We start from the raw sequence: 25,000 nt of genomic DNA on the forward strand, positions 1-25,000 counted from the left end.
TCCAACCTCCTGGATGACTCCGCCCTGTTGGACGAGACTCCTGACCCTGAGAGACCTTTGACCTCCCATGACCTCCCAGTGACTGGAGTCAGTGCTGTGGGTCACATGACCTCTCAGTGTGACTCTAGGAGGAAGAGGGCGGGCCTTTGTAAACAGGGGGAGGAGTTTGTCAGGAATGTTCTGGAACAGACCCTCCCACTGTTTCCACCTGAGGACAGAGCAGAAGTGACTCTCTGCTGGATGCAATACGAAAAACTCAAGGTCTGATCTCCCCTGATCTCTGATCTCCCCTGATCTCTGATCTCCCCTGATCTCTGATCTCCTCTGATCTCGGATCTCCTCTTATCTCTGATCTCCTCTGATCTCCTCTGATCTCTGATCTCCTCTGATCTCCGATCTCCTCTGATCTCTGATCTCCTCTGATCTCTGATCTCCTCTGATCTCCTCTGATCGCTGATCTCTGATCTCCTCTGATCTCTGATCTCCTCTTATCTCTGATCTCCTCTGATCTCTGATCTCCTCTGATCTCTGATCTCCTCTGATCTCCCTCATCTCCCTGATCTCCTCTGATCTTTGATCTCCCTGATCTCCCTGATCTCTGATCTCCTCTGTTCTCTGATCTCCTCTGATCTCTGATCTCCTCTGATCTCTGATCTCCTCTCTCTCCTGTGTGTGTGTGTGTTGCAGGTGCTGCAGTGTGTGCGTAGTGGCAATAAGAAGCGTACTAGGGCGCAGGGGAAGTGCACTAAGCGTTTATTAAAGCGTTTACTGAAGCAGCAGGAGAATCGGAGCTCTCTGTCGCTGTGGCGTGAGTACGGCCATGTCGAGTGGTTATTAGGAAACATTGACGAAGCACGCAGGGTTTTTGACTCCGCCCTCACTTTGGGCGGGGCCTCAGGTCTATGTGACTCCACCCTGTGCAAGCTCTGTCTGCTGTATGCACAATTAGAAATGGAACTCATGTCTCTGGGCGGGGCTGAGAGTGTAAAGACCACACCCACTTCTGCCACTTCCTCTCGGGCAGTGTACATCCTGACTAAATTAGCAGAGGGCGCCACCTACAAGCCTTTCACAGGAGAGATCGGCTCCGTAGCTATACTGAAGGCACGCAAAGCGTACGAACATGCCGTATCAGGAGGTGGGGCATATGAGAGAGCCTGTGCTCTGATTGGCTGTTTTGGACTGTTCCAGTATTTGACGGTGGGGGTCGATGCGGCCGATGCGGTGTTCACTCAGGCCAGAGAGAACATGAAGTGCACGCAGCAGCGCGAGGCCGTATGTGTCCTGCATGTGGCGCTGCTACATCATCACTCGAGCGTCAGGGCGTTTCCTCTCCGGCGTGTGAGGTCAGCGCTGAGTGACGCGCTCATCCTGCTGCCCCACAGCGTCCCCCTGTGGAGGCTCCACCTACAGGCCGACACCCGCTACTACAGTGCTGCCAACACCCGCCGGTTCCTACACGCCGTCACCAAGGGCAACCACAGCATCCTGCCTCGACTGTTCACCTTAACAACCGAGCAGCAGAGGAAGAAACGGATAGACGCTGTGCTGCGGTAACGTATGGGCGTGTCCCAAACCACACATGCCATTCACCACATAGCTTCATCTGCAGCACAAGGCATTATGGGTATTCTGTGTAGTAGTGTACTAGATAGTAAATGTGCTACTAAATGTGCTAGTAAAAGTCCAGGGATGTTACAATTTTATACAGCATTTTATCTAAAAATATTTTGTATACCTGTGTGTGTGTGTGTGTGTGTGTGTTCAGGTCGGGTCTCCCAGCTGATTCTCTCCCTGTCTTCCCGGAGACCGGCCTTTGCAACCGCATCCGCTCTCTGTTTGAGGTTGCCGTGGCGACGGAGCGTGGTGCTCACTGCCCTCTGCTGTGGAGACGCTACATCAACTTCATGGTGAAGATTGTTTTAGTTCCACTGTAGAGCTAGCTGATGATGAAGGTGATGATGATGAAGGTGATGATGATGATGTGTTTACAGGTGTGTAACGGGGATGTAGAGAGAGGAAGAGGAATCTTCTACAGAGCCCTACAGCATGTCCCCTGGGTGAAAGTGAGCACTTCATTATCTCCACTCACCTGCACCTTAATAACATGTTAATCATCACACTGATGTCTGTGTGTGTGTCTTTCTTTCTGTGTGTCTGTGTGTGAGTGTCTCTTTCTGTGTGTCTCTGTGTGTCTCTGTGTGTGAGTGTCTCTTTCTGTGTGTCTCTTTCTGTGTGTCTCTGTGTGTGAGTGTCTCTTTCTGTGTGTCTCTTTCTGTGTCTCTGTGTGTGAGTGTCTCTTTCTGTGTGTCTCTTTCTGTGTGTCTGTGTGTGAGTGTCTCTTTCTGTGTGTCTCTTTCTGTGTGTCTGTGTGTGAGTGTCTCTTTCTGTGTGTCTCTTTCTGTGTGTCTGTGTGTCTGTGTGTCTTTCTGTGTGTGTGTATCTTTCTGTGTGTGTGTGTGTGTCTGTGTGTCTCTGTGTGTGAGTGTCTCTTTCTGTGTGTCTCTTTCTGTCTGTGTGTGTGTGTCTGTGTGTCTCTGTGTCTGTGTATCTTTCTGTGTGTGTGTGTGTGTGTGTGTGTGTCTGTGTGTGTGTGTGTCTGTGTCTCTGTGTCTGTGTATCTTTCTGTGTGTGTGTGTGTGTGGGTGTGTGTGTGTGTAGGTGCTGTACATGGACGCTGTGAGCTTGTTCCCTGATCGTGTGCAGGAGGTTTTGGATCTGCTGATGGAGAAGGAGCTGAGACTCCGGACCCCGATGGAGGAGCTGGACATCCTGCTGGAGGATTAAAGCACTAAAGACCTTCCCACAATGCACTGCGCCTCCACACACCTCCACACCACAGACTGTGTTTATTCATCAGATTATTTATTATTTTTTTATTTTGGGAAAAAACATTGGGAATAATTTTGTAATAATAATAATAAAAGATAAATGGTTGTTATTCTGTGGAAAGTTGTGTTCCTGTACTGTACAGCACTCTGACGTAGGGACCTGAAAGAGTGAGCACTAATAGATTTTACTACAGTTTATCACTTTAACACCAGCAGCTCCTGTGGGCGTGTCCCAATCCACACACCTGCTGACTAGATAGTGCAGGACACACAAACGCCACCACATCCACGTGATGGACACAGAACACAAGTGAGGTGAGAGGAGTGACGGAGGAGGAGGATACATCACTGACCTCCTCACATCCTGACATGATTACTCCAGCTCTTACACACACACACACACACACACACACAGCTTTACTGTTTCCATCACGCTGTCGGTCTGCTGTATCTGTGACCAAACCCACTTCTGAGTAAAATTAAAGTGCTAATCTTCAGTCTTATCAGCAAACACAAGGTGCAGCTGCTGAGGCAGAGGAGGAGTGATGAAGGTGGAGTGATGAAGGAGGAGTGATGAAGGTGGAGTGATGAAGGAGGAGTCAGGTGCAGCTCCTGAGGCAGAGGAGGAGTGATGAAGGTGGAGTGATGAAGGTGGAGTGATGAAGGTGAAGTCAGGTGCAGCTCCTGAGGCAGAGGAGGAGTGATGAAGGTGGAGTGATGAAGGTGGAGTGATGAAGGAGGAGTGATGAAGGTGGAGTCAGGTGCAGCTCCTGAGGCAGAGGAGGAGTGATGAAGGTGGAGTGATGAAGGTGGAGTGATGAAGGTGGAGTGATGAAGGAGGAGTGATGAAGGTGGAGTCAGGTGCAGCTCCTGAGGCAGAGGAGGAGTGATGAAGGTGGAGTGATGAAGGTGGAGTGATGAAGGTGGAATGATGAAGGTGAAGTCAGGTGCAGCTCCTGAGGCAGAGGAGGAGTGATGAAGGTGGAGTGATGAAGGTGAAGTGATGAAGGTGGAATGATGAAGGTGAAGTCAGGTGCAGCTCCTGAGGCAGAGGAGGAGTGATGAAGGTGGAGTGATGAAGGTGGAGTGATGAAGGTGGAGTGATGAAGGTGGAGTCAGGTGCAGCTCCTGAGGCAGAGGAGGAGTGATGAAGGTGGAGTGATGAAGGTGGAGTGATGAAGGTGGAGTGATGAAGGTGGAGTCAGGTGCAGCTCCTGAGGCAGAGGAGGAGTGATGAAGGTGGAGTGATGAAGGTGGAGTGATGAAGGTGGAATGATGAAGGTGAAGTCAGGTGCAGCTCCTGAGGCAGAGGAGGAGTGATGAAGGTGGAGTGATGAAGGTGAAGTGATGAAGGTGGAATGATGAAGGTGAAGTCAGGTGCAGCTCCTGAGGCAGAGGAGGAGTGATGAAGGTGGAGTGATGAAGGTGGAGTGATGAAGGTGGAATGATGAAGGTGAAGTCAGGTGCAGCTCCTGAGGCAGAGGAGGAGTGATGAAGGTGGAGTGATGAAGGTGAAGTGATGAAGGTGGAATGATGAAGGTGAAGTCAGGTGCAGCTCCTGAGGCAGAGGAGGAGTGATGAAGGTGGAGTGATGAAGGTGGAGTGATGAAGGTGGAGTCAGGTGCAGCTCCTGAGGCAGAGGAGGAGTGATGAAGGTGGAGTGATGAAGGTGGAGTGATGAAGGTGGAGTGATGAAGGTGGAGTCAGGTGCAGCTCCTGAGGCAGAGGAGGAGTGATGAAGGTGGAGTGATGAAGGTGGAGTGATGAAGGTGGAATGATGAAGGTGGAGTCAGGTGCAGCTCCTGAGGCAGAGGAGGAGTGATGAAGGTGGAGTGATGAAGGTGGAGTGATGAAGGTGGAGTGATGAAGGTGGAGTCAGGTGCAGCTCCTGAGGCAGAGGAGGAGTGATGAAGGTGGAGTGATGAAGGTGGAGTGATGAAGGTGGAGTGACGAAGGTGGAGTCAGGTGCAGCTCCTGAGGCAGAGGAGGAGTGATGAAGGTGGAGTGATGAAGGTGAAGTGATGAAGGTGGAATGATGAAGGTGAAGTCAGGTGCAGCTCCTGAGGCAGAGGAGGAGTGATGAAGGTGGAGTGATGAAGGTGGAGTGATGAAGGAGGAGTGATGAAGGTGGAGTCAGGTGCAGCTCCTGAGGCAGAGGAGGAGTGATGAAGGTGGAGTGATGAAGGTGAAGTGATGAAGGTGGAATGATGAAGGTGAAGTCAGGTGCAGCTCCTGAGGCAGAGGAGGAGTGATGAAGGTGGAGTGATGAAGGTGGAGTGATGAAGGTGGAGTGATGAAGGTGGAGTCAGGTGCAGCTCCTGAGGCAGAGGAGGAGTGATGAAGGTGGAGTGATGAAGGTGGAGTGATGAAGGTGGAGTGATGAAGGTGGAGTCAGGTGCAGCTCCTGAGGCAGAGGAGGAGTGATGAAGGTGGAGTGATGAAGGTGGAGTGATGAAGGTGGAGTGACGAAGGTGGAGTCAGGTGCAGCTCCTGAGGCAGAGGAGGAGTGATGAAGGTGGAGTGATGAAGGTGAAGTCAGGTGCAGCTGCAGGAGTAAAAGTCTCACACCGGCGCTGAGAGGAAGGAAATAAAATACACACAACGTGTTCTGTCTCACCGCGCCTGCGCACTAGGGGGCAGTAAGCAAACGCGCGCATACACTACACGTCCCATGAGCCTCTGCGCCGGAAGTGCTCTGTATCCATGACAGTGTTGTTGTTGTTGTTGTTGTTAAGCTAATCCGCTCAGTGTTATGTAATCGTAGCTAGCATTTAGTGATTCTTTTTCTCCCGCGAGACTATTAAACAAACTTTAATAAAATAGGGTTATTTCTTGCACGCAAAATGAAGCGAAAGATACCGCAGCAGAGCTAGCGAGGGGTTAGCTGAGTAGCCGATTAGCCCTCTGTCAGGCTAACACTGCAGGCTGAAGGCGGTGAGCCAGCACAGGGAGTGCGCTAGCTGCTGATCGGGACGCGGCTCTGATTATCGGAATATCGCGATATCGCAGTTTATTACTCAATTCTCGGTGATGTGAAGCCGGAGAGGATGCAGGAGCGGCGGCCGGAGGAGGAGAAGCGGCCGCGGGGAGAGCTGATACCCACACCGAGAGGAGGAAGAGGAGGAGGAGGAGGAGGAGAGGATGATCTCCAGATACAGCCGCAGAGCCGTGAAGCAGAACCTGCATATGTGAGGAGAAAATCTGTTTTATCATCCTTAACATCTCAGTGTTAATATCATCCTTAACATCTCAGTGTTAATATCATCCTTAACATCTCAGTGTTAATATCATCCTTAACATCTCAGCGTTAATATCATCCTTAACATCTCAGTGTGTTAATATCATCCTTAACATCTCAGCGTTAATATCATCCTTAACATCTCAGCGTTAATATCATCCTTAACATCTCAGCGTTAATATCATCCTTAACATCTCAGCGTTAATATCATCCTTAACATCTCAGCGTTAATATCATCCTTAACATCTCAGCGTTAATATCATCCTTAACATCTCAGCGTTAATATCATCCTTAACATCTCAGCGTTAATATCATCCTTAACATCTCAGCGTTAATATCATCCTTAACATCTCAGCGTTAATATCATCCTTAACATCTCAGTGTTAATATCATCCTTAACATCTCAGCGTTAATATCATCCTTAACATCTCAGCGTTAATATCATCCTTAACATCTCAGCGTTAATATCATCCTTAACATCTCAGCGTTAATATCATCCTTAACATCTCAGTGTTAATATCATCCTTAACATCTCAGTGTTAATATCATCCTTAACATCTCAGCGTTAATATCATCCTTAACATCTCAGTGTTAATATCATCCTTAACATCTCAGTGTGTTAATATCATCCTTAACATCTCAGTGTTAATATCATCCTTAACATCTCAGCGTTAATATCATCCTTAACATCTCAGCGTGTTAATATCATCCTTAACATCTCAGTGTGTTAATATCATCCTTAACATCTCAGTGTTAATATCATCCTTAACATCTCAGTGTGTTAATATCATCCTTAACATCTCAGTGTTAATATCATCCTTAACATCTCAGTGTTAATATCATCCTTAACATCTCAGTGTTAATATCATCCTTAACATCTCAGCGTTAATATCATCCTTAACATCTCAGCGTTAATATCATCCTTAACATCTCAGTGTTAATATCATCCTTAACATCTCAGCGTGTTAATATCATCCTTAACATCTCAGTGTTAATATCGTCCTTAACATCTCAGTGTGTTAATATCATCCTTAACATCTCAGTGTTAATATCATCCTTAACATCTCAGTGTTAATATCATCCTTAACATCTCAGTGTTAATATCATCCTTAACATCTCAGTGTGTTAATATCATCCTTAACATCTCAGCGTTAATATCATCCTTAACATCTCAGTGTGTTAATATCATCCTTAACATCTCAGTGTTAATATCATCCTTAACATCTCAGTGTTAATATCATCCTTAACATCTCAGCGTGTTAATATCATCCTTAACATCTCAGTGTTAATATCATCCTTAACATCTCAGTGTTAATATCATCCTTAACATCTCAGCGTTAATATCATCCTTAACATCTCAGCGTGTTAATATCATCCTTAACATCTCAGTGTTAATATCATCCTTAACATCTCAGTGTTAATATCATCCTTAACATCTCAGTGTGTTAATATCATCCTTAACATCTCAGTGTTAATATCATCCTTAACATCTCAGTGTTAATATCATCCTTAACATCTCAGTGTGTTAATATCATCCTTAACATCTCAGTGTTAATATCATCCTTAACATCTCAGTGTTAATATCATCCTTAACATCTCAGTGTGTTAATATCATCCTTAACATCTCAGCGTTAATATCATCCTTAACATCTCAGTGTGTTAATATCATCCTTAACATCTCAGTGTTAATATCATCCTTAACATCTCAGTGTTAATATCATCCTTAACATCTCAGTGTGTTAATATCATCCTTAACATCTCAGTGTTAATATCATCCTTAACATCTCAGCGTTAATATCATCCTTAACATCTCAGCGTTAATATCATCCTTAACATCTCAGTGTGTTAATATCATCCTTAACATCTCAGTGTGTTAATATCATCCTTAACATCTCAGTGTTAATATCATCCTTAACATCTCAGCGTGTTAATATCATCCTTAACATCTCAGTGTTAATATCATCCTTAACATCTCAGCGTGTTAATATCATCCTTAACATCTCAGTGTTAATATCATCCTTAACATCTCAGTGTTAATATCATCCTTAACATCTCAGTGTGTTAATATCATCCTTAACATCTCAGTGTTAATATCATCCTTAACATCTCAGCGTTAATATCATCCTTAACATCTCAGTGTGTTAATATCATCCTTAACATCTCAGCGTGTTAATATCATCCTTAACATCTCAGTGTTAATATCATCCTTAACATCTCAGCGTTAATATCATCCTTAACATCTCAGTGTGTTAATATCATCCTTAACATCTCAGTGTTAATATCATCCTTAACATCTCAGCGTGTTAATATCATCCTTAACATCTCAGTGTTAATATCATCCTTAACATCTCAGCGTTAATATCATCCTTAACATCTCAGTGTTAATATCATCCTTAACATCTCAGTGTTAATATCATCCTTAACATCTCAGTGTGTTAATATCATCCTTAACATCTCAGTGTGTTAATATCATCCTTAACATCTCAGTGTGTTAATATCATCCTTAACATCTCAGTGTGTTAATATCATCCTTAACATCTCAGCGTTAATATCATCCTTAACATCTCAGTGTGTTAATATCATCCTTAACATCTCAGCGTGTTAATATCATCCTTAACATCTCAGTGTTAATATCATCCTTAACATCTCAGTGTGTTAATATCATCCTTAACATCTCAGTGTGTTAATATCATCCTTAACATCTCAGCGTTAATATCATCCTTAACATCTCAGTGTGTTAATATCATCCTTAACATCTCAGCGTGTTAATATCATCCTTAACATCTCAGTGTTAATATCATCCTTAACATCTCAGTGTGTTAATATCGTCCTTAACATCTCAGTGTGTTAATATCATCCTTAACATCTCAGTGTGTTAATATCATCCTTAACATCTCAGTGTTAATATCATCCTTAACATCTCAGTGTGTTAATATCATCCTTAACATCTCAGCGTGTTAATATCATCCTTAACATCTCAGCGTTAATATCATCCTTAACATCTCAGCGTGTTAATATCATCCTTAACATCTCAGTGTTAATATCATCCTTAACATCTCAGCGTTAATATCATCCTTAACATCTCAGTGTGTTAATATCATCCTTAACATCTCAGCGTTAATATCATCCTTAACATCTCAGCGTTAATATCATCCTTAACATCTCAGTGTGTTAATATCATCCTTAACATCTCAGCGTTAATATCATCCTTAACATCTCAGTGTGTTAATATCATCCTTAACATCTCAGTGTTAATATCATCCTTAACATCTCAGTGTGTTAATATCATCCTTAACATCTCAGCGTGTTAATATCATCCTTAACATCTCAGTGTTAATATCATCCTTAACATCTCAGTGTGTTAATATCATCCTTAACATCTCAGCGTTAATATCATCCTTAACATCTCAGTGTGTTAATATCATCCTTAACATCTCAGTGTGTTAATATCATCCTTAACATCTCAGTGTGTTAATATCATCCTTAACATCTCAGCGTTAATATCATCCTTAACATCTCAGCGTTAATATCATCCTTAACATCTCAGTGTGTTAATATCATCCTTAACATCTCAGCGTTAATATCATCCTTAACATCTCAGCGTTAATATCATCCTTAACATCTCAGTGTGTTAATATCATCCTTAACATCTCAGTGTTAATATCGTCCTTAACATCTCAGTGTGTTAATATCATCCTTAACATCTCAGCGTTAATATCATCCTTAACATCTCAGCGTTAATATCATCCTTAACATCTCAGTGTGTTAATATCATCCTTAACATCTCAGCGTGTTAATATCATCCTTAACATCTCAGCGTTAATATCATCCTTAACATCTCAGCGTTAATATCATCCTTAACATCTCAGTGTGTTAATATCATCCTTAACATCTCAGTGTTAATATCGTCCTTAACATCTCAGTGTGTTAATATCATCCTTAACATCTCAGCGTTAATATCATCCTTAACATCTCAGCGTTAATATCATCCTTAACATCTCAGCGTTAATATCATCCTTAACATCTCAGTGTGTTAATATCATCCTTAACATCTCAGTGTTAATATCATCCTTAACATCTCAGTGTTAATATCATCCTTAACATCTCAGCGTGTTAATATCATCCTTAACATCTCAGCGTTAATATCATCCTTAACATCTCAGTGTTAATATCATCCTTAACATCTCAGTGTTAATATCGTCCTTAACATCTCAGTGTGTTAAGTATCAGGACTAATAGCTCAGTGATAATTGTTAAGTGATAACTGATAATTGACTCCACTGATATTTGTGTGTCTTTATTTTCTTTTATTTGTGTATTTCTTTTGATGGCAAAATCATATTATATATATATATATAATATTATATATATATATATATATATAATATTAAACCTTGGGAGTGCTTATAAACACATAAACACACAGCTCTGTGTGTGTGTGTGTGTGTGTGTGTGTGTGTGTGTGTTTTAGTCGTGGGGTTTCACACACTGCCCTCGATCAACACCCTCCGCCTGACGAGGCAGAGACAGAGTGCACACCCCAGTCAGGGGCACTACAGCAAGCTGCATCCACCTGTAACAGGTAAACACACAGCTGCCTGACTGAACTGTCCACTCTTTATCACTCTCTCTCTCTCTCTCCCTCTCTCTCCCTCTCTCTCCCTCTCTCTCTCTCTCCCTCTCTCTCTATCGGCCTCTCTCTCTATCGGCCTCTCTGGCTCATTCTGATCATTCTATCTCTGTCTCCGTGAGGTCGGTGTGTCCGTCAGCGGTTGCCGTGGAGACGAGCAGGGCATGGTCTGGGATTGACAGTTACACAGGAACAGGAGTGAGCACTGAACGCAGCTCTGTCTTCTCCTGGGCTTATGATGTGAGACGTATACATACACACACACACACACACACACACAAATACATACATAGACACATAGGTATGTGTATGTAGACAAAGTCTACACTTCAATCACACACATACATACATACATACACTCGTAATATATACATATATATATATATATATATATATATATATATATATACATACACCCATCAGCCATAACATTAAAACCAGCTGTCTAATATTGTGTAGTTCCTCCTTGTGCCATTAAAACAGCTGAGGCATGGACTCCACAAGACCTCTGAAGGTGTGTGTGGTTTCTGGCACCAAGACATCAGCAGCAGATCCTTTAAGTCCTGTAAGTTGTGAGATGGAGCCTCCATGGATCGGACTTGTTTGTCCAGCACGTCCCACAGATGCTCGATCAGATTGAGATCTGGGGAATTTGGAGGCCGAGTCAACACCTTGAACTCTTTGTCATGTTCCTCAAACCTCCTGAACAGTTCCTGCAGTGTGTCAGGGAGCATCATCCTGCTGAAAGGGGCCACTGCCATTAGGGAACACCGTTACCATGAAGGGGTGTAACTCGGTCTGCAGGAATGTTTAGGTAGGTGGTACGTGTCAAAGTAACATCCACATGAAGGCCAGGACCCGAGGTTTCCCAGCAGAACATTGCCCAGACCATCACACTGCCTCCGCCAGCTTGCCTTCTTCCCATAGTGCATCCTGGTGCCATCTCTTCCCCAGGTAAGCGACACACACACACGATTCACCGGTTGTCCTTCCTTGGAGCACATTTGGTAGGTACTAACCCCTGCACACCAGGAACACCTCACAACACCTGCTGTTTTGGAGATCCAGTCGTCTAGCCATCACAATCTGGCCCTTGTCAAAGTCACTCAGATCCTTACGCTTGCCCATTTTTCCTGTTTCCAACACATCAACTTCGTGAACTGACGGTTCACTTGCTGCCTAATGAATCCCTCACCTTTACAGGTGCCACTGTAAAGAGATAATCAGTTATTCACTTCACCTGTCAGTGGTTTAATGTTAAGGCTGATCAGTGTGTATATATATATATATATATATATATATATATATATGTGTGTGTGTGTGTGTGTGTGTGTGTGTATACACACATATGCACACACACAAGCATACACACACTTTATATACAGATGGATGAACATATTTGTTCTGTTACTGTTGATGATCGATGTATTTGATTTTGTGTATTATATATACATGTCTGTCTGTGTGTGTGTGTGTGTGTGTGTGTGTGTGTGTGTGTAGGAGTTTGATAAAGCGGCATCTCGTCAGGTCCAGCTGCTGTTCGAGGAGATTGATGAGGAGCTGTATGAAGGGAGAGGAGGAGTGCAGCAGGATGAGTGTAAACTGTGGACATCACGATTCCCCCATCTACGGTACACACACACACACACACTGATCACTGCACACACTCATCACTACACACACACTGATCACTGCACACACACTCATCACTGCACACACACTGATCACTGCACACACACTCATCACTGCACACACACTGATCACTACACACACTCATCACTGCACACACACTCGTCACTGCACACACTCATCACTGCACACACACACTCATCACTACACACACACTGATCACTGCACACACACTCATCACTGCACACACACTGATCACTACACACACTCATCACTGCACACACACTCGTCACTGCACACACTCATCACTGCACACACACACTCATCACTGCACACACACACTCATCACTGCACACACACTCATCACTGCACACACACTCGTCACTGCACACACACACTCATCACTGCACACACACACTCATCACTGCACACACACTCATCACTGCACACACTCATCACTGCACACACACTGATCACTACACACACTCATCACTGCACACACACTCGTCACTGCACACACTCATCACTACACACACACTCATCACTGCACACACACTCATCACTGCACACACACTCGTCACTGCACACACTCATCACTGCACACACTCATCACTGCACACACACTCATCACTGCACACACACACTCATCACTGCACACACACTCATCACTGCACACACACTCATCACTACACACACTCATCACTGCACACACACTCGTCACTGCACACACACTCATCACTGCACACACACACTCATCACTGCACACACACTCATCACTGCACACACACTCATCACTACACACACTGATCACTGCACACACACTCATCACTGCACACACTCATCATTACACACACTCATCACTACACACACTCATCACTGCACACACACTGATCACTGCACACACACTGATCACTACACACACACTCATCACTGCACACGCACTCATCACTACACACACACTCATCACTGCACACACACTCGTCACTGCACACACTCATCACTGCACACACACTCATCACTGCACACACACTCATCACTACACACACACTCATCACTACACACACTCATCACTGCACACACACTCGTCACTGCACACACTCATCACTGCACACACACTCATCACTGCACACACTCATCACTGCACACACTCATCACTGCACACACACTCATCACTGCACACACACTCATCACTACACACACACTCATCACTACACACACTCATCACTGCACACACACTCATGACTACACACACTCATCACTGCACACACACTCATCACTACACACACTCATCACTGCACACACACTGATCACTACACACACTCATCACTACACACACTCATCACTACACACACTCATCACTGCACACACACTCATCACTACACACACACTCATCACTGCACACACACTCATCACTGCACACACTCATCACTGCACACACACTCATCACTACACACACTCATCACTGCACACACTCATCACTGCACACACACTCATCACTGCACACACACTCATGACTACACACACTCATCACTGCACACACACTCATCACTACACACACTCATCACTGCACACACACTCATCACTGCACACACTCATCACTGCACACACTCATCACTGCACACACACTCATCACTACACACACTCATCACTGCACACACTCATCACTGCACACACACTCATCACTACACACACTCATCACTACACACACTCATCACTGCACACACTCATCACTACACACACTCATCACTGCACACACTCATCACTGCACACACACTCATCACTGCACACACACTCATCACTACACACACTCATCACTGCACACACACTCATCACTGCACACACACTCATCACTGCACACACACTCATCACTGCACACACACTCATGACTACACACACTCATCACTGCACACACACTGATCACTACACACACTCATCACTGCACACACTCATCACTGCACACACTCATCACTGCACACACACTCATCACTACACACACTCATCACTGCACACACTCATCACTGCACACACACTCATCACTGCACACACACTCATCACTACACACACTCATCACTGCACACACTCATCACTGCACACACACTCATCACTACACACACTCATCACTACACACACACTCATCACTGCACACACACTCGTCACTGCACACACACTCATCACTACACACACTCATCACTGCACACACACTCACCACTACACACACTCATCACTGCACACACTCATCACTGCACACACACTCATCACTGCACACACTCGTCACTGCACACACACTCATCACTGCACACACTCGTCACTGCACACACACTCATCACTGCACACACTCGTCACTGCACACACACTCATCACTGCACACACACTCATCACTGCACACACACTCATCACTACACACACTCATCACTGCACACACACTCATCACTACACACACTCATCACTACACACACACTCATCACTACACACACTCATCACTGCACACATTCATCACTGCACACACTCATCACTGCACACACACTGATCACTACACACACACTCATCACTGCACACACACTCATCACTACACACACTCATCACTGCACACACTCATCACTGCACACACACTCATCACTACACACACTCATCACTGCACACACACTCGTCACTGCACACACTCATCACTGCACACACACTCGTCACTACACACACACTCGTCACTGCACACACTCATCACTGCACACACACTCATCACTGCACACACACTCATCACTGCACACACTCATCACTACACACACACTCATCACTGCACACACTCATCACTGCACACACTCGTCACTGCACACACACTCATCACACTCATCACTGCACACACACTCATCACTGCACACACTCGTCACTGCACACACTCATCACTGCACACACACTCATCACTGCACACACTCGTCACTGCACACACACTCATCACTACACACACTCATCACTGCACACACACTCATCATTACACACACTCATCACTACACACACTCATCACTGCACACACTCGTCACTGCACACACACTCATCACTGCACACACACTCATCACTGCACACACACTCGTCACTGCACACACACTCGTCACTGCACACACACTCATCACTACACACACTCATCACTGCACACACTCATCACTACACACACACTCATCACTGCACACACACTCATCATTACACACACTCATCACTGCACACACTCATCACTACACACACTGATCACTACACACACACTCATCACTGCACACACTCATCACTGCACACACTCATCACTACACACACACTCATCACTACACACACACTCATCACTGCACACACACTCATCACTACACACACTCATCACTACACACACACTCATCACTGCACACACACTCATCATTACACACACTCATCACTGCACACAATCATCACTGCACACACACTCATCACTGCACACACTCATCACTGCACACACACTCATCACTGCACACACACTCATCACTGCACACACTCATCACTGCACACACACTCATCACTGCACACACACTCATCACTACACACACACTCATCACTGCACACACACTCATCACTGCACACACTCATCACTGCACGCACACTCATCATTACACACACTCATCACTGCACACACACTCATCACTGCACACACACTCATCACTGCACACACACTCATCACTACACACACACTCATCACTACACACACACTCATCACTGCACACACACTCATCACTGCACACACACTCGTCACTGCACACACACTCGTCACTGCACACACACTCATCACTGCACACACTGATCACTGCACACACACTGATCACTGCACACACACTGATCACTGCACACACACTCATCACTGCACACACACTCATCACTGCACACACACTCATCACTGCACACACTGATCACTGCACACACACTCGTCACTGCACACACACTCATCACTGCACACACACTCATCACTGCACACACTGATCACTGCACACACACTCGTCACTGCACACACACTCATCACTGCACACACACTCATCATTACACACACTCATCACTACACACACTCATCACTGCACACACTCGTCACTGCACACACTCATCACTACACACACTCGTCACTGCACACACACTCGTCACTGCACACACTCATCACTGCACACACTCGTCACTGCACACACTCGTCACTGCACACACACTCGTCACTGCACACACACTCGTCACTGCACACACTCATCACTGCACACACTCATCACTGCACACACTCGTCACTGCACACACACTCATCACTGCACACACACTCGTCATGGCACACACTCATCACTACACACGTCATTATGACACGCACACACACTCGTCACTGCACACACACTCGTCACTGCACACACACTCATCACTACACACACTCATCACTGCACACACACTCATCACTACACACACTCATCATTACACACACACTCATCACTACACACACTCATCACTGCACACACTCATCACTGCACACACACTCATCACTGCACACACTCGTCACTGCACACACACTCATCACTGCACACACTCGTCACTGCACACACACTCATCACTGCACACACACTCATCACTGCACACACACTCATCACTACACACACTCATCACTGCACACACACTCATCACTACACACACTCATCACTACACACACACTCATCACTACACACACTCATCACTGCACACATTCATCACTGCACACACTCATCACTGCACACACACTGATCACTACACACACACTCATCACTGCACACACACTCATCACTACACACACTCATCACTGCACACACTCATCACTGCACACACACTCATCACTGCACACACACTCATCACTGCACACACTCATCACTGCACACACACTCGTCACTGCACACACTCGTCACTGCACACACACTCGTCACTACACACACACTCGTCACTGCACACACTCATCACTGCACACACACTCATCACTGCACACACTCGTCACTGCACACACACTCATCACTGCACACACACTCATCACTGCACACACTCATCACTGCACACACACTGATCACTGCACACACACTCATCACTGCACACACACACTCATCACTGCACACACACTCGTCACTGCACACACACTCATCACTGCACACACACTCATCACTGCACACACTGATCACTGCACACACACTCGTCACTGCACACACACTCATCACTGCACACACACTCATCACTGCACACACTGATCACTGCACACACACTCGTCACTGCACACACACTCATCACTGCACACACACTCATCATTACACACACTCATCACTACACACACTCGTCACTGCACACACTCGTCACTGCACACACTCATCACTACACACACTCGTCACTGCACACACACTCGTCACTGCACACACTCATCACTGCACACACTCGTCACTGCACACACACTCGTCACTGCACACACACTCATCACTGCACACACTCATCACTGCACACACTCATCACTGCACACACTCGTCACTGCACACACACTCATCACTGCACACACACTCGTCATGGCACACACTCATCACTACACACGTCATTATGACACGCACACACACTCATCACTGCACACACTCATCACTGCACGTCATTATCGCACACACACCCATCACTGCACACACTCATCACTGCACGTCATTATCGCACACACACCCATCAATACACACACCCATCAATACACACGTCATTATGACACACACACGTCATCGCTACACACACACACACACACACACACACCATCACAACACACACACACACTCATCACTGCACACACTAATCAGCCTCCTTCTCTTTCTTCTGTGTGTTATTGAGCTTTGAGGGTTTATTAATGGTGTCTGCATGCTGTGTTTCACTGTGCAGCTCCACTATGTTGAATCTGATTGGATGAACAGTGTGTGACATCACTACTCTCCACCTGTTCAACTGCAAACAATCACACACATAAAATAAGCACACACTGTTCAGTAGTTTGTGTAAGGGAACACCACTAACTCTGTGTGTGTCTGTCTGTGTGTGTTAGGATTCTGGGAAAGCAGTTGGTGTGTCCCACAGACGACGGGTTCCAGTGGTTCTCTGTCTCATCTCACAACAGCAGCTCGGGGACTCACATACAGAGCACAGGCAACGAGTGAGAGTGTGTGTGTGTGTGTGTGTGTGTGTGTACTCGCTACTTCATTGCTGTCACATTGCAGGTACATATACTTCACTTTGACCACGCGTACGTGCGTGTGCACAGCTGGTGTGCGAGCGGCATTGTTTACGTACTCGCTTTTGTATCTTATGTACGTGTAGAGGATCAGATCAGAGCCAAAACATTCCTGTCCATCAGGTTTCAAGTCAGATTAATGTTTAGCGATTTCATGCACAGCGATGTTAAACAGACTGATGAGCTCTGTTTCTCTTCAAAACTTTCTGCCATGGAAGTGATTGCTGGTATGAGCCGCATCTCAAATGAAAATCCCTCACTGTATATTTTAAAAATATTTACTGGAATGTCTGGAGGACTAGTATTCAAGAAAGACGTTTCAATAGGTTTAAGAGGGTTTTAAAATTCAAACACTAACTAATAAGACAGCCGCTATTGTTAATACTCACTATGTGTGGTCTTTCTCTCTCTCTCTCTCTCTCTCTCTCTCTCTCTCTCCGCAGCTTTACCCAGCAGTAGCAGGACCTGCAGCCACCAGAGTTGTGTTCGTTTGATTTCTTAGGTTAACTACTGGTGGTGTTTTGCTTAGTAGAGTATTATATAGTAAGACTCCTAAAATGGCAGCTGTTGAAGGTTTTGTTCAGGAACTGTCTGAGGAGCTTCTTGAAATATTTCCTAAAGACCAGCTTTTAAAACTTGCCTCGTATTATGAAATTGAAATGATAAGTTCTGAGAGATGGCTAAAAGAGAGTATCAAAGAAGCTCTTAAAGCTAATTTGATAGTTGCAGTAATGGCCTAGAATAGTACATAAGTATGAGATTTGAGACACAATATTAATTTGTTTATTCAGTAGGGGACACAGTGTCATATGGTGCTGTAGTGCCTCCACTATTCACGTTTGCACCCTTTAGACGCGACACGTTAATTTCTGAGGACGTGCACAAGCTACGCATCAAACGTCCACAGGATACACACAGCGGCCAATTTATGTGCGCGTAGATAACAGCAAGTATAAATCAGCCTTAACCCTGTGTGTGTATGTGTGTGTGTGTGTGTGTGTGTGTGTGTGCGCGCGTGCCCATACCAGGCTGTGTGTGCAGGGACACAGGGCTGCTCTGTGTATGGAGGTGACACACACCCCTGACTCCTGTGGTTCTTATGAAGAAGAGTTACATAGAGGAATAGAAGAAGAAGAAGGACTGATGGAGGAATACCTGGCCTTCGACTGGAGGGACCTGTGAGTGTGTGTGTGTGTGTGTGTGTGTGTGTAGTGATGATGAGTGTGTGTGTGTGAACAGGAGGACACACTGAGTAATGTGTGTGTGTGTGTGTGTGTGTGTGTGTGTAGTGATGATGAGTGTGTGTGTGTGAACAGGAGGACACACCGAATAATGTGTGTGTGTGTGTGCGTGTGTGTGTGTAGTGATGATGAGTGTGTGTGTGAACAGGAGGACACACTAAATAATGTGTGTGTGTGTGTGTGTGTGTGTGTAGTGATGATGAGTGTGTGTGTGTGAACAGGAGGACACACTGAATAATGTGTGTGTGTGTGTGTGTGTGTAGTGATGATGAGTGTGTGTGTGTGAACAGGAGGACACACTGAATAATGTGTGTGTGTGTGTGTGTGTGTGTAGTGATGATGAGTGTGTGTGTGTGTGAACAGGAGGACACACTGAATAATGTGTGTGTGTGTGTGTGTGTGTGTGTAGTGATGATGAGTGTGTGTGTGTGAACAGGAGGACACACTCTTTGCCCCCCGTGTCTCCGTATCGCTGCAGGAGGGAGGCGGTGCTTGACTTCCTGTTTGATGACGTGTGGCAGGAGCTGATTGGCTGCATGGAGGAACTTCTGCTGAGACTGTGGGAGGGCTGCAGCTCAGGTAGGTCTTTCTCTCTCTCACACACACACACACACACACACACACACATATACTACAGTGTCAGGGCTAACCCACAGGGATCCTTTACTACTGTTTCCTGGTTGGTGTGGAAGAGCGGAGTTGCACTTTCACGGTATGACAGTGTAGTGTAAATATATCAGTGTTTCTGTATTAATGGGCCGTTTAGAGAGAGAGATGGAGTGATTCAGGACAGAGAGAGAGAGAGAGAGAGAGAGTGATTCAGGACAGAGAGAGAGAGAGAGAGACAGAGTGATTCAGGACAGAGAGAGAGAGATGGAGTGATTCAGGACAGAGAGAGAGAGAGAGAGACAGAGTGATTCAGGACAGAGAGAGAGAGATGGAGTGATTCAGGACAGAGAGAGAGAGAGACAGAGTGATTCAGGACAGAGAGAGAGAGAGAGAGAGTGATTCAGGACAGAGAGAGAGAGAGACAGAGTGATTCAGGACAGAGAGAGAGAGAGAGATGGAGTGATTCAGGACAGAGAGAGAGAGAGAGACAGAGTGATTCAGGACAGAGAGAGAGAGAGACAGAGTGATTCAGGACAGAGAGAGAGAGAGAGATGGAGTTATTCAGGACAGAGAGAGAGAGAGAGACAGAGTGATTCAGGACAGAGAGAGAGAGAGAGAGACAGAGTGATTCAGGACAGAGAGTGAGAGAGATGGAGTGATTCAGGACAGAGAGAGAGAGAGAGAGAGACAGAGTGATTCAGGACAGAGAGAGAGAGAGATGGAGTGATTCAGGACAGAGAGAGAGAGAGATGGAGTGATTCAGGACAGAGAGAGAGAGAGATGGAGTGATTCAGGACAGAGAGAGAGAGAGAGAGAGACAGAGTGATTCAGGACAGAGAGAGAGAGAGAGACAGAGTGATTCAGGACAGAGAGAGAGAGAGATGGAGTGATTCAGGACAGAGAGAGAGAGAGATGGAGTGATTCAGGACAGAGAGAGAGAGAGATGGAGTGATTCAGGACAGAGAGAGAGAGAGAGAGACAGAGTGATTCAGGACAGAGAGAGAGAGAGAGAGACAGAGTGATTCAGGACAGAGAGAGAGAGAGACAGAGTGATTCAGGACAGAGAGAGAGAGAGACAGAGTGATTCAGGACAGAGAGAGAGAGAGAGAGAGAGACAGAGTGATTCAGGACAGAGAGAGAGAGAGACGGAGTGATTCAGGACAGAGAAAGAGAGAGACAGAGTGATTCAGGACAGAGAGAGAGAGAGAGAGACAGAGTGATTCAGGACAGAGAGAGAGAGAGATGGAGTGATTCAGGACAGAGAGAGAGAGAGATGGAGTGATTCAGGACAGAGAGAGAGAGAGACAGTGATTCAGGACAGAGAGAGAGAGAGAGAGACAGAGTGATTCAGGACAGAGAGAGAGAGAGAGAGACAGAGTGATTCAGGACAGAGAGAGAGAGAGATGGAGTGATTCAGGACAGAGAGAGAGAGAGATGGAGTGATTCAGGACAGAGAGAGAGAGACAGAGTGATTCAGGACAGAGAGAGAGAGAGAGAGACAGAGTGATTCAGGACAGAGAGAGAGAGAGACAGAGTGATTCAGGACAGAGAGAGAGAGAGAGACAGAGTGACTCAGGACAGAGAGAGAGAGAGAGAGACAGAGTGATTCAGGACAGAGAGAGAGAGAGACAGAGTGATTCAGGACAGAGAGAGAGAGAGACAGAGTGATTCAGGACAGAGAGAGAGAGAGAGAGACAGAGTGATTCAGGACAGAGAGAGAGAGAGATGGAGTGATTCAGGACAGAGAGAGAGAGAGATGGAGTGATTCAGGACAGAGAGAGAGAGAGATGGAGTGATTCAGGACAGAGAGAGAGAGACAGAGTGATTCAGGACAGAGAGAGAGAGAGAGAGACAGAGTGATTCAGGACAGAGAGAGAGAGAGACAGAGTGATTCAGGACAGAGAGAGAGAGAGACAGAGTGATTCAGGACAGAGAGAGAGAGAGAGACAGAGTGATTCAGGACAGAGAGAGAGAGAGACAGAGTGATTCAGGACAGAGAAAGAGAGAGACAGAGTGATTCAGGACAGAGAGAGAGAGAGAGAGACAGAGTGATTCAGGACAGAGAGAGAGAGAGATGGAGTGATTCAGGACAGAGAGAGAGAGAGATGGAGTGATTCAGGACAGAGAGAGAGAGAGACAGAGTGATTCAGGACAGAGAGAGAGAGAGAGAGACAGAGTGATTCAGGACAGAGAGAGAGAGAGACAGAGTGATTCAGGACAGAGAGAGAGAGAGAGAGAGACAGAGTGATTCAGGACAGAGAGAGAGAGAGAGAGACAGAGTGATTCAGGACAGAGAGAGAGAGAGATGGAGTGATTCAGGACAGAGAGAGAGAGAGATGGAGTGATTCAGGACAGAGAGTGAGAGAGACAGAGTGATTCAGGACAGAGAGAGAGAGAGAGACAGAGTGATTCAGGACAGAGAGAGAGAGAGAGAGACAGAGTGATTCAGGACAGAGAGAGAGAGAGACGGAGTGATTCAGGACAGAGAGAGAGAGAGACAGAGTGATTCAGGACAGAGAGAGAGAGAGAGAGACAGAGTGATTCAGGACAGAGAGAGAGAGAGATGGACTGATTCAGGACAGAGAGAGAGAGAGATGGAGTGATTCAGGACAGAGAGAGAGAGAGACAGAGTGATTCAGGACAGAGAGAGAGAGAGAGAGACAGAGTGATTCAGGACAGAGAGAGAGAGAGAGAGATGGAGTGATTCAGGACAGAGAGAGAGATGGAGTGATTCAGGACAGAGAGAGAGAGAGAGACAGAGTGATTCAGGACAGAGAGAGAGAGAGAGAGACAGAGTGATTCAGGACAGAGAGAGAGAGAGATGGAGTGATTCAGGACAGAGAGAGAGAGAGATGGAGTGATTCAGGACAGAGAGAGAGAGAGACATAGTGATTCAGGACAGAGAGAGAGAGAGAGAGACAGAGTGATTCAGGACAGAGAGAGAGAGACAGAGTGATTCAGGACAGAGAGAGAGAGAGACAGAGTGATTCAGGACAGAGAGAGAGAGAGACGGAGTGATTCAGGACAGAGAGAGAGAGAGATGGAGTGATTCAGGACAGAGAGAGAGATGGAGTGATTCAGGACAGAGAGAGAGAGATGGAGTGATTCAGGACAGAGAGAGAGAGAGATGGAGTGATTCAGGACAGAGAGAGAGAGATGGAGTGATACAGGACAGAGAGAGAGAGAGACAGAGTGATTCAGGACAGAGAGAGAGAGAGATGGAGTGATTCAGGACAGAGAGAGAGAGATGGAGTGATTCAGGACAGAGAGAGAGAGAGATGGAGTGATTTAGGACAGAGAGAGAGAGATGGAGTGATACAGGACAGAGAGAGAGAGAGACAGAGTGATTCAGGACAGAGAGAGAGAGAGATGGAGTGATTCAGGACAGAGAGAGAGAGACAGAGTGATTCAGGACAGAGAGAGAGAGAGACAGAGTGATTCAGGACAGAGAGATGGAGTGATTCAGGACAGAGAGAGAGAGATGGAGTGATACAGGACAGAGAGAGAGAGATGGAGTGATTCAGGACAGAGAGAGAGAGAGATGGAGTGATTCAGGACAGAGAGAGAGAGAGATGGAGTGATTCAGGACAGAGAGAGAGAGATGGAGTGATTCAGGACAGAGAGAGAGAGATGGAGTGATACAGGACAGAGAGAGAGAGAGACAGAGTGATTCAGGACAGAGAGATGGAGTGATTCAGGACAGAGAGAGAGAGATGGAGTGATTCAGGACAGAGAGAGAGAGATGGAGTGATTCAGGACAGAGAGAGAGAGATGGAGTGATACAGGACAGAGAGAGAGAGAGACAGAGTGATTCAGGACAGAGAGAGAGAGATGGAGTGATTCAGGACAGAGAGAGAGAGATGGAGTGATTCAGGACAGAGAGAGAGAGATGGAGTGATTCAGGACAGAGAGAGAGAGAGATGGAGTGATTCAGGACAGAGAGAGAGAGAGAGAGTGATTCAGGACAGAGAGAGAGACAGAGTGATTCAGGACAGAGAGAGAGAGATGGAGTGATTCAGGACAGAGAGAGAGAGAGAGAGATGGAGTGATTCAGGACAGAGAGAGAGAGATGGAGTGATTCAGGACAGAGAGAGAGAGAGACAGAGTGATTCAGGACAGAGAGAGAGAGAGAGACAGAGTGATTCAGGACAGAGAGAGAGAGAGAGAGAGACAGAGTGATTCAGGACAGAGAGAGAGAGAGACGGAGTGATTCAGGACAGAGAGAGAGAGAGACAGAGTGATTCAGGACAGAGAGAGAGAGAGAGAGACAGAGTGATTCAGGACAGAGAGAGAGAGACGGAGTGATTCAGGACAGAGAGAGAGAGAGACAGAGTGATTCAGGACAGAGAGAGAGAGAGAGAGACAGAGTGATTCAGGACAGAGAGAGAGAGAGAGAGATGGAGTGATTCAGGACAGAGAGAGAGATGGAGTGATTCAGGACAGAGAGAGAGAGAGAGACAGAGTGATTCAGGACAGAGAGAGAGAGAGAGAGAGAGACAGAGTGATTCAGGACAGAGAGAGAGAGAGACGGAGTGATTCAGGACAGAGAGAGAGAGAGATGGAGTGATTCAGGACAGAGAGAGA

The 25,000-nt window shown here is 46.0% G+C and overlaps 2 protein-coding genes across 7 annotated transcripts in view; both read left to right on the forward strand.

Annotated features, from left to right (window-relative positions):
* The window catches only part of nrde2 (NRDE-2, necessary for RNA interference, domain containing), a 14,684-nt gene extending 11,743 nt beyond the window's left edge, over positions 1 to 2,941 (forward strand). Inside the window, exons 10-14 of the mRNA XM_053237808.1 lie at positions 1 to 261; positions 688 to 1,553; positions 1,769 to 1,910; positions 1,995 to 2,066; positions 2,662 to 2,941. The exon at positions 1 to 261 is cut by the window's left edge and continues 141 nt beyond it. Coding sequence (XP_053093783.1) covers positions 1 to 261; positions 688 to 1,553; positions 1,769 to 1,910; positions 1,995 to 2,066; positions 2,662 to 2,787 — 1,467 coding nt within the window. The 3' untranslated portion in view covers positions 2,788 to 2,941. The remainder of the gene's footprint in view (positions 262 to 687; positions 1,554 to 1,768; positions 1,911 to 1,994; positions 2,067 to 2,661) is intronic.
* A 2,420-nt stretch (positions 2,942 to 5,361) lies between these two features.
* Positions 5,362 to 25,000, forward strand: part of fam149b1 (family with sequence similarity 149 member B1) — a 30,800-nt gene continuing 11,161 nt past the window's right edge. For 3 of the 6 annotated variants that reach the window (XM_053237662.1, XM_053237664.1, XM_053237665.1), the window contains exons 1-7: positions 5,365 to 6,019; positions 10,541 to 10,651; positions 10,822 to 10,939; positions 12,200 to 12,330; positions 18,381 to 18,488; positions 19,595 to 19,744; positions 20,217 to 20,386. In XM_053237662.1, coding sequence (XP_053093637.1) covers positions 5,973 to 6,019; positions 10,541 to 10,651; positions 10,822 to 10,939; positions 12,200 to 12,330; positions 18,381 to 18,488; positions 19,595 to 19,744; positions 20,217 to 20,386 — 835 coding nt within the window. In that variant the 5' untranslated portion in view covers positions 5,365 to 5,972. Of the gene's footprint in view, positions 6,020 to 10,540; positions 10,652 to 10,821; positions 10,940 to 12,199; positions 12,331 to 18,380; positions 18,489 to 19,594; positions 19,745 to 20,216; positions 20,387 to 25,000 lie in introns of all 6 variants that reach the window. The other 3 variants (XM_053237666.1, XM_053237663.1, XM_053237661.1) reach the window with 3 other exon arrangements.

This window comes from Pangasianodon hypophthalmus, chromosome 10 (genome assembly GCF_027358585.1).
Source record: "Pangasianodon hypophthalmus isolate fPanHyp1 chromosome 10, fPanHyp1.pri, whole genome shotgun sequence".
Taxonomy (NCBI): Eukaryota; Metazoa; Chordata; class Actinopteri; order Siluriformes; family Pangasiidae; genus Pangasianodon; species Pangasianodon hypophthalmus.